Source organism: Xyrauchen texanus, chromosome 18 (assembly GCF_025860055.1).
Source record: "Xyrauchen texanus isolate HMW12.3.18 chromosome 18, RBS_HiC_50CHRs, whole genome shotgun sequence".
Classification (NCBI taxonomy): Eukaryota; Metazoa; Chordata; class Actinopteri; order Cypriniformes; family Catostomidae; genus Xyrauchen; species Xyrauchen texanus.
The window spans coordinates 12,993,118-13,014,372 of NC_068293.1; the positions used below are offsets into that span (position 1 = coordinate 12,993,118).

At 40.8% G+C, this 21,255-nt stretch overlaps 2 protein-coding genes across 2 annotated transcripts in view; one reads left to right on the forward strand and one right to left on the reverse strand.

Annotated features, from left to right (window-relative positions):
* LOC127659000 (cytoplasmic protein NCK2-like) overlaps positions 1–21,255 on the reverse strand; it is a 576,925-nt gene that overhangs the window by 339,236 nt on the left and 216,434 nt on the right. The gene's annotated exons all lie outside the window — the stretch shown is intronic.
* The window catches only part of uxs1 (UDP-glucuronate decarboxylase 1), a 138,912-nt gene continuing 120,639 nt past the window's right edge, over positions 2,983–21,255 (forward strand). Inside the window, exon 1 of the mRNA XM_052148600.1 lies at positions 2,983–3,722. Within this exon, the coding sequence (XP_052004560.1) occupies positions 3,635–3,722 (88 nt within the window). The 5' untranslated portion in view covers positions 2,983–3,634. The remainder of the gene's footprint in view (positions 3,723–21,255) is intronic.

The window sequence follows — 21,255 nt, forward strand, 5'->3', positions numbered from 1 at the left end:
TGTTCATAACACGTCTCCTTTTGCTGGGTTGTATGGGCTCGTTGTTGTTGGTAGCAGTACTCCAGAGCTCGGTAAATGCATCGTCGCATCTCAGATCACAAACACAGTCTATCGCACTGTGCACGAGTTTCACTGCATTCAGTAGGTCCATTTCCTTCGCCTGTAGCTGTTTGTTAGGCGAGTCCAGAATCAGTAATATCTTGTGCACACTATGTCCAATGAACACAAAGCTGTGCTCCTTTATCTGGTGTAAAAGGCCAGTTGCCAGCACTCTCACTTCTGATCCAAAGGCCCGAGAGCTGATCGTCTTTGACAGTACCGCAATGATATCCTCCAAGTTTTTAAGGATCACAGAGATAGATGGCTAGATGGCCTGTCCAGCGTTGGTCAAGGAGGCGCTTCAGGGTATCACCTTTATAGTGAGTGGAAACGGTGGGCTTTCTCAGGAAATTATAAAGCATGCCACACACATTAAAGAAGTCACCAATTGCTTCTTCAGCCGACAGAGCATGAACGACCACAAGGTGCAGCTGGTGGTTAAAGCAGTGGATGTAAGGGATTTCTCTGCCAAGTCTATCCTGTAGCAGTTTTTGGACTCCTCCGTGTTTCCCAGACATGAGGGATGCACCGTCATAGCACTGACTCAGTATCTTTGCACTGCTGAGCCCCGCTTTTTGAAGTTCTTGTAATATGGTGTCAGTGAGTGTCCCTGCGTCCCCAGCTTCTGCAGTGGCCATGGTAAGCAGACGTTCTGTCACCTTACAACTGTCCTCTGATATGAACCGAATGACTATTGAAATGTTCTCACACCCAGTGATGTCACGAGTCCCGTCAACTTTGATCGTGAACCACTGCGAGCCTATGTCACGTACAATAGCATCCGTTATGACACTGCTCATTGCCTCAAGTAGTTCGTTTTGTATTTTGTGACTTGTGTATGTTGCGTTGCGAGGTATTGTTTTCACAACTTTATCCAGCTGCTGGTCTTTTCGGAGGGTGTATTCAAATAGAGAAAGGAACAGTCCACTCCCCCCCTCTGACATACTATCAAAGGCATCTAGCTTACCTCTCAAAGGTAGTTGATTTGTTGCCAGAAACTCCAAAATGTCAATAAGGGCAGACACGTAGTATCGGTTCCTTGAAAGCTGCTCTGTGTTAATCAATTTGGAAATCTCCGTGTCCGTCTCTGTACGTTTCCCTCGTTCCCTCCAAGCGGCAAAGCATATCAGGTGCTCTTTGGAAGTGGCATGTTTATGGAAGCCTTTGTTGGATTCGTTTGCATGCTTCCAGTTGCAATATCCCTTTGTGGTAAAAACTGAATCAACATTGGTATATGCTGTCGCTGACCGAAATTTCCTACAAGGAAAACAGAAAGCGCTGTCTGTGTTCACAGAGTATTCCAGCCAGTCTCTCCCATGGTACCATGTACTCACAAATGAGCGTTTTTTCCCATTATAAAGGTGGTTTGGATACTTGTCCAGTTTCACCTGGTTGGGCTTTTCGTCACCGAGATCTTCAGGTGGACCATGAGGTGTAGGAGGGTCTGGTCCAAATGTAGTGGAGCTGCTACAGGTGCTAGCTTGGGAAGCTACGATGTTAGCGGCCACGCCGGCCACGGAGTCACAAATGTTAGCCGGGCTGTCGTTGTCTTGCTGTATGGGGTCAGCAGAATCGTTAATCGGCGTGGAACTTGAAGGAGAAACTGTGGTTTTGAACCATTTCCTAATGTCCATTTTTGGAGAGTTTAGAATGCAGCGCGCCAACTGAAAATCATTTCATTCATGTATTAACGATTTAACGTGCGTGATTGGGCGGCGGCAGGGGGGTTCCTCACAGCGCCACACTGGTTTTATGTTGGCTTTATTATATTTTCAGATAATGAGCAGTTTGTAGACATATATTTTTATTATTTCTCACTGAAATGTAAATTAAATTAAACTGATATTTTTTTGTAAATTATATCATAATTCAATTGGGGGGGGGGGGGGGGCATAAAAGACATTTGGGGGGCATTGCCAATGGCGCTTGCGATTTTACCAGTTGTCAGGTCCCGTGCCATGCAAAGCTACCTTGTAGTTTCTAGTACATTGGCTACATACCTGTCTTTATGTGTTCGTTGTAACAGCCACCTTGGCAATCAATGTTTTATACAGCAGTCTTCGTAGAAACGTTCAAGCGTATTGGTTGACTGAGTACTCTGCAGGTGTGTTTGCTCAACACAGTGAAACAAACTCTGGCTACGTCCATTAAAACTGTACTGGAGTTCCCCAACAAGACCAAACCTCTAGGTTTAGAGGTAGGGTTAGGGGATAGAAATTATAATTAGATCTGAATAAAATCCATAAAATGCATGGAAGTCTATTTAGAGTCCCCACAATTATATAAAAACAAGTTTGTGTGTGCCCGCGCAGGCATGCGTTTGTGCAGAGTGCAGAACAGAGTTTATCCTCTCCAGGCTCAATATTATGATTAGAATTTTGACTTAATTGAGTTAAAATTACACAGTACCCATACTTTCACTTTAGTACAATATCTGCGCAAAGGATGCTCCATAATTGGCACATTGGCTTATAAATAAATTATGTGCCAAAAGTTGAATGATTCACTCAACCTATATAGAGAACAAGCACGAGGCCATATTTAGGTTCCGGGTTTCCAAAGACCAAGAAACAGTCAACGTGGAAAATCACTGAACTTTTTTTATTGATTCACTCTTAAATTATTCATGAATGGGCTACTGTTCACAAGGTGAATAAATCTGTGATTGATTACCTTCTTCTGACAACGCACAAAACTGACTTATAAAGAATGCAGTTTTTGTATTCACCTATACCATGAAAAAAATATAAAAATGTTTGTTTGAGCTCCACTGGTGTATTCTAGTCTTTCAGCTATAAGAGCTGCAAACAAAAGGGCTTTATTTTCTTTGCGGCAGGATAAATAATCGATAGCAGAAATCACCGCTCATGTGATCCTGCTCTGAGAAGCTGATACGGAGTCGCTTTATCGCGTGACTGATTCAGATAAACACAGCGGGACTTCGCGTTGAAAAGCGAGATGAAAGAGGTTTATCTGTAAACCAGGGCCCCTGGAATATATTGGAGATTTAATCAAGAACCAATGATTTAATCAATTTTACTAAGTGAGATTGTAGCAGTTAGTTAGCATCTCTAGCTACATGTCTGCACTCACGACGCTACGTTGCTAACTGAGAAATAACTGCCAACCATTATGCCGTTTTATTTTCTTTAACTTATGAACTGAGTTCACCTGTATGTCTGCAAAAATATAAACGTGTCTGACTAAAACTGTCTCAGATTGTTTAGAGAAGAAATTAGCCTGGTTAGCTTTGTGGAGGTGCTTGTTTTGCTTTACACCCAGTTGGCTTTCCCATAGAAACTGATTTCCCATAGAAAGTCATATTTCTGTATATAAGTCAATTATAACTCATTTGTGAACGTGTATGCTTGGGAACTTAAGTAGTGAAGCGGACTGACAGGTGTTTGCCCTGCCCCATTTGTTTTATTTGAAACTATCAGGCGTGGATCTCACGTAAGGCATATGCATGTGTGAGATAAATAAAGGTAGGATGCAGTAGTGGCGAGGAAGCGCTCAATGCCGTGTGTGCTGGAGGATGATGCGGATGAGCTGGATGATCACAGTTATTAACAGAAGAATGATGAAGATCCTGGTCACCCTCGCTCTCATTGCTTACATCGCCTGTGAGTACTGCAGTATTTAATTTCCTACATGCCACTGAAACACTTCGAGAAAATAAAAGCTATCTTTCTGTCACTCTTTCTCCATTACTGTGGATTCCATACTATTGGATGTTGATGAGTGTTGCTGAATGTTGTTGTGATCGTTACCATATTCATACATCATGTTATTTTCGTTGTGCTTCAAAGATGATCATGTAGGGCAGGCTTTGTGTCCAAAAAGTATGATATTACCAGAGTAAAAGGTCCAAACGAGCTGTGTAGTTCCAGTGTTCCCACATTCATTGAAAACCTGGATATTTAAAGGGTAACTAAACCCTAAACCAACTTTTTTTAGTTAATGATCTGTAAGCATGGGGCTTTATTAGTACTGGTCATTGATTCAAGTAATTTTTTTGACATTTGTGTATAAAGTGTTTTAATTCTACAATATATGGTGTAAAAACGTCTGAGTGCTGCCCTCTTCAGGTTGAACGGTGGCTACTGCAGTTGAATTTTCCTATTGGCTGTTGCGGTACTTCGTGACGTAAGCGGTGACAGCTGACGTAAGCAGGTTCCAGCTCACCACGCCAGATTCATGTACATGTCGTCTTGCGACCGTGTGAGGAATAATAATAATAATAATAATAATAATAACTTTATTCTTATATAGCGCCTTTAAAGCAGCTTCTCAAGGCGCTTTACATAATAAAACAAGCAAAACAAAAATACATCACAGAAAAAAAAAACAAAAAAAAAAAACAAGATAAAATCCAATAAAATAAAAGTCAAATAAAAGCTAGCCTAAAAAAATGCGTTTTCAATAAAGATTTGAAATTACTTAAAGACTGTGCATCTCTAATATTTGAAGGAGTGCATTCCAAAGTCTAGGAGCATAGGATGAGAAAGCCCTATCCCCTACAGTACGTAACCGAGTCTGTGGGACTGCCAATAGACCAGCTTGTGAAGAGCGTAAATGACGCTTGGGTGTGTATAAAGTTAAAAGCGCAGACAAATACTGCGGTGCCAGACCATGCAGTGCCTTATATGTGAGCATAAGTATTTTAAAATCGACTCGAACTTGACCGGGAGCCAGTGCAAAGACTTTAAAATAGGTGTAATATGCTCATTTCTTCTGATTCCAGTCAAGATCCTAGCAGCAGAATTTTGAACACATTGTAATTTGTTCAGTGTGGTTTTGGAACTCCAGCAAGAAGTGCATTGCAATAGTCAATGCGAGAAAAAACTAAAGTATTGATAAGCCTTTCAGTCACAGAGAGGGATAACATAGAGCCAAGTCTGGCAATATTTCTGAGATGAAAATAAGAGTTCTTAACAATGTACCAGCACATGAGAGTCGAAGGACAGACTAGAATCAAATATAACTCCCAAGTTTTTAACTTAGTCTGTGCCTCCAAGTCAGTCCCATCTATGTTCAGAATTAGTGAACCAGCCTTACGAAGCTGATGAGGAGTGCCAATAAGCAAGAACTCAGTCTTATCATTATTTAGACACAAAAAATTTTGAGACATCCATGTTTTTATCTCAGAAATACAGTGTGTTAAAAAAAGAACATCCAGATTTTGACCAGGCTTAGAGTGAATATAAATCTGAGTGTCATCTGCATAACAGTGATAATTAAGTCCAAGTGATCTTAGTAGCAGTCCGAGTGGAAAGATGTAAATGCTAAAATGTAAGGGACCAAGAATTGAACCTTGAATAATAACATAGAGTCTGACAGCAGCTGTCAATTAATCCGTCACTACGAGTCTCGGTTCTTTTCCTCTATCCCCGCAGGGGTCTGCCCACTTTTCCAGCATTTTCAAATATTTCTAGTGGGTGGAGTCAGACTCTGAGCAGGTGTTTAAAATCAAATCAAATCAAATCAAATCAAATCACTTTATTGTCACACTACCATGTACACAAGTGCAACAGTAGGTGAAATTCTTGTGTGCAGTTCCGAGCAACATAGCAGTCATGACAGTGACGAGACATATACCAATTACAATAAACAACATACTTACACAAAACAATTTACATATCAAATGTACACATACTTACACAAAACAATTTACAAATCAGATGTACACATACTTACACAACACAATAATTATATACAATGCAGAATATAGAACAGAATATACAATACAATACAATAAGTGGGAGTATATGAAATATATATGTGTATATATATATATATAGCAGTTGTATTGAGGAGAATATGTTGACAGTCCAGTGTGAGATTATAGCTGAATAAAGTGCAGTGCTAATTATTGATCCTGATAGATCAAGAGTTCAACAGTCTGATTGCTTGGGGAAAAAGCTATCATGTAGTCGGCTGGTGCGGGTCCTGATGCTGCGATACCGCCTGCCTGATGGTAGCAGTGAGAACAGCCCATGACTTGGGTGACTGGAGTCTCTGATGATCCTCCGAGCTTTTTCACACACCGCCTGGTGTATATGTCCTGGAGGGAGGAAGCTCACCTCCGATGATGTTCCTGGCAGTTCGCACCACCCTTTGCAGGGCTTTGCAGTTGTGCTTGCGGTGCTATTGCCGTACCAGGCGGTGATGCAGCCAGTCAGGATGCTCTCTACAGTGCTGGTGTAGAACCGTGTGAGGATGTGGTGGTTCATTCCAAACTTCCTCAGCCGTCTCAGGAAGAAGAGGCGCTGGTGAGCCTTCTTCACAACGGCCTCAGTGTGGACCGGACCATGTGAGTTCCTCAGTAATGTGGACACCGAGGAACTTGAAGCTGCTGACTCTCTCCACCGGTGCTCCATTGATGGTGATGGGGCTGTGTTCTCCGTCTTTCTTCCTGAAGTCCACAACAAGCTCCTTGGTTTTACTGACGTTGAGGGAGAGGTTGTGCTCCTGATACCAGCGTGTCAGAGTGTGCACCTCCTCTCTGTAGGCTCTTTCATCATTGTCAGTGATCAGACCTACCACCGTCGTATCGTCAGCAAACTTAATGATGGCATTGGAGCTATGTGTTGCCACACAGTCATGTCTGTACAGGGAATACAGGAGTGGGCTGAGAACACAGCCCTGCGGGGCTCCAGTGTTGAGGGTCAGTGATGAGGAGGTGTTGCTGCCCATTCTAACCACCTGACGTCTGCCTGACAGGAAATCCAGGATCCAGCTGCACAGCGAGCTGTTTAAGCCCAGAGCCCGGAGTTTCTCATCAAGCTTGGAGGGCACTATGGTGTTGAATGCTGAGCTGTAGTCTACAAACAGCATTCTCACATATGTGTTCCTTTTTTCCAGGTGGGAGAGAGCAGTGTGTATTGTAGATGCAATGGCATCATCAGTGGAGCGGTTGTTGCGGTAGGCAAACTGCAATGGGTCCAAAGAGGGGGCAGAACAGAGCAGATGTGATCTCTGATTAACCTCTCGAAGCATTTGCTGATGATGGGGGTCAGAGCAACAGGACGCCAGTCATTTAAGCATGTGATTATAGCTTGCTTCGGTACAGGCACAATGGTTGATGTTTTGAAGCATGTGGGGACTACAGACAGGGAGAGGGACAGATTGAAAATGTCCATAAAAACACCAGCCAGTTGATTCGCGCGACGCTCTGATGACGCGGCCCGGAATGCCGTCTGGACCCGCGGCTTTACGGATGTTCACCCGTCGGAATGATCGGGTTACATCCACAACAGAGACGGAGAGTGAATCAACCTCTGTAGCGTCAGTCGCGAGTGCACTCTCCGCGAGGGCGGTGTTACTGTCCTCAAAACGAGCATAAAATGTATTAAGTTCGTCCGGGAGAGATGCAGCGGTGTTCATGGCGGAGACTTTATTCCGCTTGTAGTCCGTGATTGTGTTAATTCCCTGCCACATACTTCTGGAGTCAGTGGTGTTGAACTGACTTTCAAGTTTGTGCCTGTACTGGCGTTTAGCTGCACTGATAGTGTTACGGAGGGCATAACTGGCTTGTTTACGCTCCTCCGTGTTAGGAGAATTAAAGCGGAGGTCCGCGCAGTGAGTGCCGCGCGAACATCGCCGTTAACCCATGGTTTCTGGTTGGGGTATATCCGTATAGTTTTGGTCGGAACAACGTCCTCTACGCACTTCCTGATGAAACACGTTACGCTGTCAGCGTAAACCTCGATAGTCGTCATCAGAGGCGGACCGGAACATCTCCCAGTCCGCGTGATCAAAACAGTCTTGTAGCGCAGAGTCTGATTGGTCCGACCAGCACTGGATCGTTCTGAGGGTGGGTGCTTCCTGTTTCAGTTTCTGCCTGTAAGCGGGCAGAAGCAGAACGGAAGAATGGTCCGATTTGCCAAATGGGGGCGGGGAGGGATTTGTAGCCTTCCGGAAGGGAGAGTAACAATGATCCAAAACCCGGTCCCCTCGTGTGTTGAACTTTATGTGTTGGTGGTATTTTGGGGCGATTGCTTTGAAGTTGGCTTTGTTAAAGTCCCGGCAACAATGAACGCAGCCTCAGGGTGCGCGGTTTCCTGCTCACTTATACACCCATACAGTTCCCTGAGTGCCCGGTCTGTGTCGGCTTGCGGGGGATGTACACAGCTGTGATGATAACCGCTGTGAATTCCCTCGGCAGCCAGAATGGTCGACACAGAAGCATGAGATATTCCAGATCAGGAGAGCAAAAAGACTTGATGAAATGTACGTTCCTCTGATCACACCATGATTTGTTGATCATAAAACATACACCACCACCTCTGCTTTTACCAGAGAGGTCTTTCGCTCTGTCCGCTCGGTGCACGGAAAAGCCCGTGATTTCGATGGCCGAGTCTGGAATCTCCGTAGACAGCCAGGTTTCTGTAAGGCACATAACGCAGCAGTCCCTCGTCTCTCGTTGGAAAGAGATCCGCGCTCTCAGCTCGCAGAGTTTGTTGTCCAGAGACTGAACATTTGCCAGTAGTATACTGGGTAGCGGGGGTCGATTTGCACGACGTCTTACTCTGATGAGAACGCCGGCTCGTTTTCCTCTTTTCCTTCTGCGTTTCCGCGGCCGAGCAGCACAGACAAAGGGCTCCGCCGGCGTGTTTGTAAACAGCGGGTCGGCATTAAGGAATTTGAAGTCCGGTTTTCGATGTGTGATTGTAGAACTAATGTCCAAAAGCGTTTGTCTGTCGTAAACAATAAGGCAGACAACATCCAAGACAAAAAAACAAAGAACTGTAAACAAAACAAACAATAAACCGCAGTGTTGTAACGGAGCTCGCAACGCAGCAGCCATACTCGGCGCCATCTTGAGTCCATCTTCCTTAGTTACCCTTTAAGGAAATGTGTGATTTTCAGTAGGGCTGCACAATCAATCCAAAAAATAATTGAGAGTACAGTTACAGTTGTCGCAATTATATAAGCGTGAAAACTGTCAATTACAGCATTCCATTTAGGTGTTAACACATTGCTGCAAAATTTTCTGTTCACAGCATATTTTTTAGGCTGTTGTGTGCCTGAATGCAATGGTAAATCGGAGGTGTTTAAACTAGTCTAAAGGAATATGAGTAATGCTCACTTTCTATTATACAGTGTATAATTTATTTAAAATGTTAAAGGCAATTTTTATTTTTCATGCAATTCCGATACACAGCTTTTGGCTTGTTTTGGATGCATAGCCCACATAAAGATTATGGCATGCAGCTGCCTCACACACCCCAAAAAACTATTTTAATGTAAATTCTATTAATCAGAATGAATTATTTCAATTACAACATCAAAGGAATTAATCCGCAATTATTTTTTTCATCATAATCGTGCAGCATTAATTTCTAGGCCTAGAAAGGTCATGGGAATTAATTGGATCCTGAGAAACAATGGTAATTTCTGTTGTTTTTCTAGTTATGATCAGCTCTAAAATAGTGTATAACCTTAGCTTGAAATTGCTCTTTGTGACTTGTGAGTGGAATCTCAGTAAAATAATAATAATAATAATAAAAAAAATCCTTATTCAGAAATCACAAATACCTGCAAAAGTAGAGAAAGTGTCATGGAAATGTCATGAAAACATTATGCGATTTCTTTGGTCAAAAGGTGTGGGAAACCCTGACATTGGTACTTTTAAGTTAGTCTTTCTTTTTTCTTAATTTGACACCTTGTTTCTGTTGGTAAATGTGCTGGTGGCCAGGGTTACTATCATTTTAGCAGCTGTTACTGTTTTGGCTGTGACATAATTAAGGCCTACACATTACTGGAATTACTGACTACAGACAGGACTGTGTAACAGGTTTTGCAGGTCAGATCAGCGTACAGATATGTCTGCAACTGCTTTTTTATGTGATCAATTTATAGATGATTATCTTATCATTGAGGACATTGAACTCATTTAGTTGATCCCTTTAATTATCTGTAAACTAATTCAACATTATGGGTGTGCATGTATGTGTGCTTTTGTGTTTGTTTGTTTGAATGTCTGCCTCTATGTGGGACTGTAGAGTGACAGAGTTGTTGCTGTTAACCTTTTTTTTAAATGACTTTAGTGAACTTTGTTTTATTTGACAGCCCCTATCATCTCAAATTGATGAGATTTTTTTTTGGAACTCAGAATGTTCTGTTGCCCATGTGGTAAATGGTTAGATCACCCAAAAATCTAAATTCTCTCATGATTTACTTACCATTTAAGCCATCCCAGATGTGTATAACTTTCCTGCTTCAGCAGAATCACCATTTTTCATAATGAAATTATTTTATAAGCCTATTTTAGTTCTGTTTGTCCATACAATGCAAGTAAATGGTGCCATCAGGTTGCTGGCTGTTTGACAGTCCAAAAGGCATTTTTATGCAGCATAAAAGTAATCCACATGACTCCAGTCGATTAATTAATGTCTTCTGAAGCAAACTGATATGTTTGTGTAAAAAATAAATCTTTAATTAAAACTTTGTTAACTTTTAAAAATTACTTTCTGCCAGCATTTGACTCATCATGGCGTGCTCACGCAAGTCGGAAGTGTGCGCTTTGTTTACAACAGAGGAACAAGCGTCTCGCGAGAGTTGGGTCATTTCAAAAAAGCAATCCAGCGCTGGCTGGAAGCAACTTTTTTTAAGTTAAATAAGTTTTAATAATCAATTTGTTTCTTACGCAAACCTATCGATTTGCTTCAGAAGACATTAATTAATTGACTGGAGTGGTGTGGATTACTTTTATGCTTTTGGACCGTCAAACAGCCAGCAGCCTGATGTCACCCGTTTCATGCATTGTATGGCCAAACAGAACTGAAATTGGCTTAAACAATCCTTTATTTTGGTTCTGCTGAAGAAGGAAAGTCATACACATCTGGGATGGCTTCAAGGTAAGTAAATCATGAGAGAATTTTCATTTTTGGATGAACCAACCCTTTGTTAAAATATTGCGCTTATAAAATACAGGCTAATTAGTCTGAATGAGCAACACCCAAATGCGTATTAGGTTATATCTTCTTTACAACTTTGTGAATCAAAATTTTGGACCATTCTGCCAGGTTTAGTGTCTCTAGGATTTTCAGTTTTTGCTGCCCACACGTTTTTAGAGAAAGGCAGAAAGAGAGAAGAAGAAACTCTTATCAAATACCATAGGGTTCAAGCTTTTGGTTCTTGGAAATAACAGAGCTGGCCTTTTAGTTTGCTAAAATAGGTTAGGTTATTTTAGATTACAAGCTAAATTTGTTCAAACTAGAAAAAGTATTGTGTGCGATTGTTTGCCTGAATAAATGTTGTACGATTAATGTTGTTCAATAACCATTTGTGGACTTGAAGACTTACAAAAGGAATATGTAATTGTCAACCCTCTACGGTCATTAGTAACACAGGTTTTAGTTTTTACTCGAGTTTTGATGCCCTGTATGCATAAAGCAACTCTAAAGGTATTTAGCAAACGAGAAATTGTGCCTCTTCGTATATATGAATATGACTTCAGGAATATATAGTATGTATATTGTACATTTTATTTTATTTTAACATTTTGCCTTATCAACTTAATCACATTATAGCTTTTTAAAAATGTACAAATTGATATTCTATCAATTTATATGTTGCCATGAAATTGCATTTTTAATAATGATACAAGCTGTTGGAAGCACTTCACTCCCTTCTGTATGTTCACTTGTGGCGTCAGTCAAACGTTTGGCTCTCCAAGTGCTCTCAATATCTCACCAGTTACTCATCCCGGCACTATTCTGTTAGGATCGCGATTTAAATCAGATTAATGTTGGTCAAATTACCACTGATCACAGCAATAACTTTTTAACCATAATGTGATTAGTGATTTGTGGTACAGCAAAACTCCAAAGACAGTACACAAATCGTAGATATGAATGATTTCTCACTCAAGCTGGAGCTTGTAATGGTTATATTTTTCTTATTTTTGAATGTATCTCTGCTGTGTGTGATGCTCTTATGTTTTTTACTGCTTACCAGTATGTTACAATGACCTTATGATATTGACAGCAGAACTATTCATAACTGTTTCAAACCAAATAAATGCAGGGGCGGGTTTACGATTTCTGATGCTCTAAGCCACCAACCAACTGGGTGCCCTATTTCATGGAATTGTTTTTCCACAATACAGTGATAAAAACCCTTTTGTGTGTGTGTGAACAGGGTGTGCAAAACTACCCAGTAACCTTTTGGAATTCCGTTGTTACAGTGTGCATATTAGGGCTGCAACTAACGATTATTTTGCTAATTGATTAATCAAACGATTATTGTAACGATTAATCATTTACACTTAACCAATTATTCTGCTTGTGTCCCGACTTAAAGGTTTTATTAAAGTGCTTACGAACAATAAAGAGGACAAAATCATATTTGAAAAAGACCGCTAAATGACATTCACTGAATTATAGGGGAAAATATATATTTTTTTATTTAATTCAGTAAATAAATTCCCTGCAAAAAAATCCTATTGTTATCAAGTGTATTTGTATTTCCATTTAAAAAATGTCTAAAAAAAACCTTAAAACAAGATACATTTACTTGAGAAGCAACATATGATATTTAGACTTGCTTTAAGATAATGAATGAATTTTGTATATAAGTATATTTTTTACTTTGTTATACATCTGTGAGTGCGGTAAAGAGAAAATATACTTATATTCAAGATTTATTCTCTAAAAGCAAGTATAAATATCTTTTATGTTGCTTCTCAGGTGAATGCCTCTTTTTTAAAGGATTTTTAGATATTTTAAAATATATTTATTTGTAATATTATATTCATCATTCTCAGATAACAATGTTTTCTTCTACGGTGTAATTACTAAAACAATGTACGTTGTTTTAAAAGAGTTTTACATATTATATTGGAAAACAAGCCAAAAACGAATCAAAAACATATTTTGTTGCAGTGTATAATGTGGCGAAGACTACTCTCTCTCACCACAGCCAGATGCAGTTTCAGTCACTCCCCCTCAGATCAGGACATTCGCGCAACTCAGAGGTGCTGACCGCACAGAAAAATGCCAGTTTTGGAGTTTGTAGATCTGCTTCCGTATTATTTCAACTTCAATAAAGTTATAACACATTAAATAGGCCTATAACTGCATGTTATATGCATTTAATGTAACATTGGGGTGTTTCCTTTAAAGACGCTCGACATGCAAGTTTATCTTAAGCTCCACTTATTCCACAACAAGAGTGCTTCTGTATTTTTGCATTAGAATTTCCTCATACTTTGCGATCTACATCACCTGAAGCTTTTTGGAAAGTTTAGAGTGCATCTGGACTGTGAGCTGTGTAATTCTTTCTCTCCTCAGTCAGGTGTGAGCCGCAGTGCTGCTCTCATCATTAGAGAGCAGCATTGCGGTAGAGAGCATTGCGGTAAGACTCGCGGTGGTGGCTTGTGTGTTTACATCAACACGGAATGGTGCAAGAACTCTATGTTAGTCTCTAGTTACTGTTCATCGCTGTTGGAGCTTGTGACTGTTAGATGCAGACCTTTTTATCTACCACGGGAATTCACCACTGTTTGCATAACCGGAGTTTACATTCCCCCAGCGCTAACGCTAAGGAAGCGCTCTGTGAACTGTATGGGGCTATGAGCGAACTGCAGAACGCTCACCCCGACGGACTGTTTATTGTCGCCGGAGATTTCAACCATGCAAATCTCAAGACAGTGCTCCCTAAATTCCATCAGTATGTGGACTTTGCAACGAGAGGGGCTAACGCGCTTGATCTTGTTTACACAAACATCCCAGGCGCGTGCACGGGCGGAGCCCCGCCCCCACCTCGGCTACTCAGACCACATCTCTGTTATGTTAATTCCAGCATACAGACCGCTCGTCAGACGCACAAAACCGCTTCAGAAGCAGGTGAAAACCTGGCCAGCAGGAGCCATCTCTGCTCTTCAGGACTGTTTTGAGTGTACTGACTGGCACATGTTCAGGGAGGCTGCAACATATGGCGGTTCTACCAACTTGGAGGAATACACAGCATCAGTGACCAGCTACATCAGCAAGTGCATTGATGATGTCACTTTCTCCAAGACCATCACCACACGCTCCAACCAGAAGCCGTGGATGACTGCGGAGGTGCGCACGCTGCTGAGGTCCTGAGACTCCGCCTTCAGAGCAGGCGATAAGGCAGCCCTAAGAACAGCTAGGGCCAAACTGTCACGGGCAATCAGAGAGGCAAAGCGCGCACACGCCCAGATAATCCACAGTCACTTCCAGGACAGCGGTGACACGCGGCGCATGTGGCAGGGCATCCAGGCCATCACCAACTACAGGACAACATCAGTTGCCTGTGACAAAGATGCCTCCCTTCCAGATGCGCTGAACGACTTCTACGCTCGGTTTGAAGTGCAGAACGACGTGATGGCGAGGAAGTCCACCCCTCCTCCCAACGACCAGGTGCTCTGTCTTACCACGGCAGATGTGAGGAAAACTCTACGTAGAGTCAACCCACGGAAGGCTGCTGGACCAGACAACATTCCTGGCAGAGTGCTCAGAGGATGTGCAGACCAGCTAGCAGATGTTCTTACCGACATCTTCAACATCTCTCTGAGCAGCGCCATTGTTCCAACGTGCTTCAAGGCCACCACCATCATCCCCATGCCAAAGAAGTCTTCAGTGTCCTGCCTCAACGACTACCGTCCCGTCGCGACTTACACCCATCATCATGAAGTGCTTCGAGAGGCTCGTCATGAGGCAGATTAAGACCCAGCTGCCCCCTCACTAGACCCACTGCAGTTTGCGTATCGTTCAAACCGTTCAACGGACGATGCCATCACCACAACCCTCCATCTGGCCCTCACCCACCTAGACAATAAGGACTCATACGTTCGAATGCTGTTCATAGATTTCAGCTCAGCATTCAACACAATCATTCCCCAGCACCTGATTGGAAAGCTGAACCTGCTGGGCCTGGACACCTCCCTCTGCAACTGGATCCTGGACTTCCTGACTGAGAGACCTCAGTCAGTCCGGATCAGGAACAGCATCTCCACCACCACCACACTGAGCACTGGGGCCCCCAGGGCTGTGTGCTCAGTCCACTGCTGTTCACTCTGCTGACTCACGACTGTGCAGCAATGCACAGCTCGAATCACATCATCAAGTTCGCCGATGACACGACCGTGGTGGGTCTCATCAGCAAGAACAACGAGTCAGCATACAGAGAGGAGGTGCAGCGGCTGACGAACTGGTGTAGAGCCAACAACCTGTCCCTGAATGTCGACAAAACAAAAGAGATGGTTGTTGACTTTAGGAGAGCACAAGGTGAACACACTCCGCTGAACATCGACGGCTCCTCTGTGGAGATCGTCAAAAGCACCAAATTCCTTGGTGTTCACTTGGCGGAGAACCTCACCTGGTCCCTCAACACCAGCTCTATCACCAAGAAAGCCCAGCAGCGTCTCTACTTTCTTCGAAGGCTGAGGAAAGCACATCTCCCAACCCCCATCCTCACTACATTCTATAGAGGGACTATTGAGAGCATCCTGAGCAGCTGCATCACTGCCTGGTTTGGGACTTGCACCGTTTCGGACCGCAAAGCCCTGCAGAGGATAGTGAGGACAGCTGAGAAGATCATTGGGGTCTCTCTTCCCTCCATCAAAGACATTTACAAAAAACACTGTATCCACAAAGCAACCAGCATTGTGGACTGACCCCACACACCCCTCACACAAACTCTTTACCCTCCTCCCGTCTGGCAAGTGGTACCGAAGCATTCGGGCCCTCACGGCCAGACTGTGTAACAGCTTCTTCCCCCAAGCCATCAGACTCCTCAATACTCAGAGACTGGTTTGACACACACGTGTCCTGAGTTGCACTTTAATTACTGTCACTTTATAACTGTCTGCTACCTCAATAACTGCTATGTGCATAGAACACTATCTCATAGTATGTTATGTTTACATTTTTAGAAACTGTCATCTTTTTGCACTACTGAGTACTGGTCGGCGCTGCACTGTCTATTGTCCTGTTCATTGTCACTAATTTGTTGTTCTGTCCTGTACTTTTTGCACATGTTTGCACGTGCACTTTATATAGGTATATATAAGTAGTTTATATAGGTATTTTATTTCGTTGTGTAGTCTCATGTGGTCCTATGTTGGTCCTTTGTTGTTTTTATGTAGCACCATGGTCCTGGAGGAACGTTGTCTCATTTTGCTGTGTACCGTACTAACTGTATATGGTTGAAACGACAATAAAAACCACTTGACTTGACTTGACTAGAGTTTAAAGTGATCTCATATTACATTAAATTAGATCAAACAACTATTCGACATCAACATTTTGTCAAAAAAAATTTTTATCGATAATGTCAACTAATCGTTTCAGCCCTAATGTGTGTATGTGTGTGTGTGTGTGTGTGTGTGTGTGTGTGTGTGTGTGTATAAATATATATATATATACACACACACATACATTATAACCCAACCATTATTTATTGTTGTCCAGATTGTCATTGTAATAGATACAGTAATATTATTATCGTTTTGAGGATTTGTTGTATACAAAAGTATTTTAGTCTTATTTACTTTCATCTGGAGCTTATATTCTGACCCTGAAGTGTATTGTTCATCATGTTGTAAAAGGCTGTATTTTATGTAAGCATTGTAGGCAACATTCGTTACAGTATTGTAACAGAAAACATACAAGGCACAACGGCCCCTCGGAACAATAGAGCAGCATGGGGGGAAACATTTGACATTTTTCAAGTGCTGAAACTTTGCATGTTGCAGAATAATCTGGAATCATGTTAAACATTGCCACAGTCACCTCTTTGTAGCCTGAACTTGTTCAGAACGTTAAAACTTTGTGACACCTGCGCTAAAAACAATCTGCAGCGCAACGACTGAAACAGAATGCAGATGTCTCAACATGTATTTTTAAGACCTGAAGTTCTTTTTAACTTGACACAGTGTCTAAAAATGTGCTGGTCCTGTTTAGACACTGAAGAAACAGCGAGATGTGGTGCAGCAGTCAAGGACAGTCGTCCAGCACATGTTTACATAGAAAAACAATGAAAAAATATCAATTCAGTGTTAACGGCCCCTCATCCGTTCGCACAGGTCTGTGAGCATGAGCAAGAGTGCGTGGGCGAATCAAGTTCGGAAATGCCTGTATATTTGTTTCATAAATTTCCAAAAAAGTTGGCATGCTGTGTAAAATGTAAATAAAAACAGAATGTAATGATTTGCAAATCTCATAAACCAAAATTGTATTCACAATAGAACATAGAAAACAAATCAAATGTTTAAACTGAGGAAATATGCCATTTTAAGGAAAAAATAAGGTAATTTTGAATTTGATAGCAGCAACACGTCTCAAAAGTTGGGACAGGGCCATGTTTACCACTTTGTAGCATCCCCTCTTTTAACAACAGTCCGTATATGTCTGGGAATTGAGACCAGTTGCTGGAGTTTTGGGAGAGGAATGTTGTCCCATTCGTGTCTGAAACAGGATTCTAGCTCCTCAACTGTCCTGGGTCTTTGTCATATTTTTCATTTCATAATGCACCAAATGTTTTCAATTGGTGAAAGTTCTGGACTACAGGCAGGCCAGTTCAGCACCTGGACTCTTCTACTATGAAGCCATGCTTTTATAATAGATGCAGTATGTGGTTTAGCATTGTCTTGCTGAAATATGCAAGGCCTTCCCTGAAAAAAACATAATCTGGATTGAAGCATACACTGTAAAAAGTTTGCTGTAATTTTTACAGTAACTAAGTTACTGTAAAATTACTGTATTTTAATTTACAGCATATGTACTGTATTTTCATTTATAATTAAATTTAAATGTTATTTAGTTAAGATTTCATTTCTATTTTTTTTTATTAATATTTTCCACCTGTAAGAAAATCTAATTGTAGCAACATCCCCCCAACCCCAAAAAAATCACAATTACTCATGCACATTTTACATTTATTGTCTTTGTTGAACATTTACTTAGTAAAACAAGTTCCAATGTATCTGAAATGTATCAGCTAAAACGTACACATTTTCAAAGTGATACAAGCCAAAATAAAATGCAATAAAAAAATCAGTTTGTTGTTACTTTTTAGTAATTTTGCCAATAAAAGTCAACAATCTCTCTGATGAGAGATGCCACAGGGAGATTCAGACTGATGCTTTTTCTTTTTATCCTCTATCCAGATTTTTGGCTGATGTGTGACTTTGATTGCTATTTGGTGCCATCAGGGTTGATTCTCAGAATGAACCTGCAAGCACAAGAACAAATAAATTATTTCTCATACCAGTGTTTCTCCAACTGTCATAACTCTGTAATGTATGCACTTTGGGGCCAATAAAAGCAATATGTACTGAATACCTACAGGTAAAGTGCATAATTAGTTGATGATCCGTGACATTCAAATTACTGAATCATTCAAATCACCATTAAACAAAATATATTTTGGATTACCTTATGCTGCAACCCTCATTTGGAAATTATTATATATTTTTTTAAATATATGAAAAGATTTATAGAGTCACTAATTAAACTAACCTATATGTGGGAAAAAGTATAGCAATGGGAGGAAACTTAAAGAAAGGCCCTAGCTGGCCAGCACATGCATACCCAGGATGTTCTTACTTCGAGGCAACAATTCTTGCCACTGAGCTGCCCTTTTTCAGCCTAGACAGGTTGGCATTACAACAAAATCACTGTCCATTTTCCCACCAATACACTTCACATCCCTCATCTACTACATTGACGATTAATATCAAAATCAGAATCAACTTTAATGGCCAAGTATTTGTACACATACAAGGAATTTGACCACAGTTATTTTCATTGCTCTCAATGTGCTTGCACAGGATTTATATTATGTTTGATCAATAAAATATATATCAAAGTGGATTGACCCTAACCCTAACCCAAATTAGGAATATAAATTCTGCGCAATTTGTTGTCACACTGTCATTTAACAATTGGTGTTATGCTGCTTTTGAAGTATTTAATGATGTATGAACCTCTGAATAAACTCCAGTGTACTGGCCGCCTCTTCCTGGTACTGCACATTGAATACATAGTTGCAGCCAAACAGGACAGCTAATGCTGATGAAAAATCTGTTAGCTCCTGCGGCTGGATGATGACTTTGCACTCCATAGTTAGCATCCATGTTTTTGCTTGGAGAACAGAATCTCCTGTAACAAACACCATCACAGCAGCTTTTTAGTATTGTCACAGGCTATGTTCAGCCTATGCTTAAGATCTTAAAGCTGGTGTTGTACAGACCCACCATCTGATCATAATCTCAGCCATAGTATCAATTAATTAAATAATTTTCATAGCCTTACCAAGTGCAATCACCTTGGGATGCTGGGAACAGTGAAGCTTCTCTCTACATCTGCTGGAGTTGCAGTAACCTAAGTGCAGCAATAAACAAAAAGTAGGAAGGAATTCATTAAATATATAGAGAACATACTTGTGTCTTTCTTTACAATACTTTCTAATAGGCTCCTCTATAAAGGTTATGCTTATATGTCACTATGTGTTATATCTTGTGATACAACCCCTTGATCAGCTCAAGTATGTCTGCCTATCTTGCAATTCACAGTTAAATTCTATAACAGGCTTATTACCTGTAAAGATTGATTTTTTTGAATGATGCAAATAAAATGGACCCTCAAATGCATGACACATGTATACAAAACAGGAATAGTCTTTGAAATGTCAAACTACGATCCTAATTACAATCAATATTCTCTAGAAACAGCTGTTCAAATTAGTATTAATACTTACATCAGCCAAAAGATAGAGTGAATCCTCTCTCTCTCTCTGAAGTACGTCATTGTGGTAATCATAGATGAAAACTGCAAGGTCAAGTTGTCAAATCTAGAATTAGTCAGGTTCATATTTTGATATGGTGGTAAAACCAGGAAAGCGTTCACACAGATGTTTGTTTGCACACAAATCGCGCGGTCATTTTTAGTAACCACTAACTAGTTGCTAGTAAAATATCAACCACGAAACATAATGTTATGAGAGGCTGCTGATTAAATGGCAACGTTTTAATATTAAAGTCAAATACATTGGTTTAAGTCAAATTTCTCGTTTGCTAAACCAGTTTCTTCCTTTTGTTTGTCTGCTTAACTTACCGTTACGATGGAAACACCAGAAAAGACAAAAGACATCTCCTATCTGGGACTCGAACACGATCCAGACTACAACCTTGAAGAAAAAAAGATGCACTTGAAAACACTGTCTCATAAAATAATAATAAACTCCGTTTGAACATCGGTGTTGCCTAACACTCTTTAGTATTTCACATTAGCTATTTGCGTTGAGTTAAACACTCCTCCTCCTGATTAGCTAACGTTAAAGCGGCAGAGGAACACACAAAAGTTGTGTTTCTCTATTTAACTAAGGGTTTCTTCCGCTAATTTAATTGATATTAACATATTCACCCGTTGATAATATCACCGTTATGTCGGCAATCACCGACAACTCCTAGCCAACAGCCAAAAAAAAAAACAGGGGCCAAAAGACAAAAAGTTACAGTTAATAAAACTTTCTTTAATCAGGTGACGCACGTTAGTATGCTGTTAACATTACAATGTCTAAAATGTCTCTGTTTTATATAATTAAATATAATAATACTAACCTTTTTGATGAATCCTTTGTAAAATTTCATTCTCAGTTGTCCTTTATCTCACTTTCACCAAACAGCATGGAAAAAAATATTTGAAAAGAAATCTCTCTTGCCATTGGTCAGTTTTTTTGTGGGCAGGTTCACTACTGTAAATAGACTTACAGTACAGAAGAATTACTGTAGAATTACAGTAATGACCATTTATTTTCCCATAATCCTTTGCTATTTACAGTAATGTACTGTATACACGTTTTAAAGTATCTTGCTGTACGTATTACAGTAAAATACCGTTCAAATTACAAAAATCAGTTACAGTGTTATATGTTGCTCTAAAACCTGTATATACCATTCAGCAATGATGGTGCCTTTCCAGATGTGCAAGCTTCCCATTCCATAGACACTAATGCACCACCATACCATCAGAGATGGATGCTTTTGAACTGATAGCTGATAACAAGCCGATAGTCCCTCTCCTCTTTAGTCCGGAGGATGTGGCATCCATGGTTTCCATAAAGAATTTAAAATTTTTATTCGTCTGACCACAGAACAGTTTTCCACTTTGCCTCAGTCCA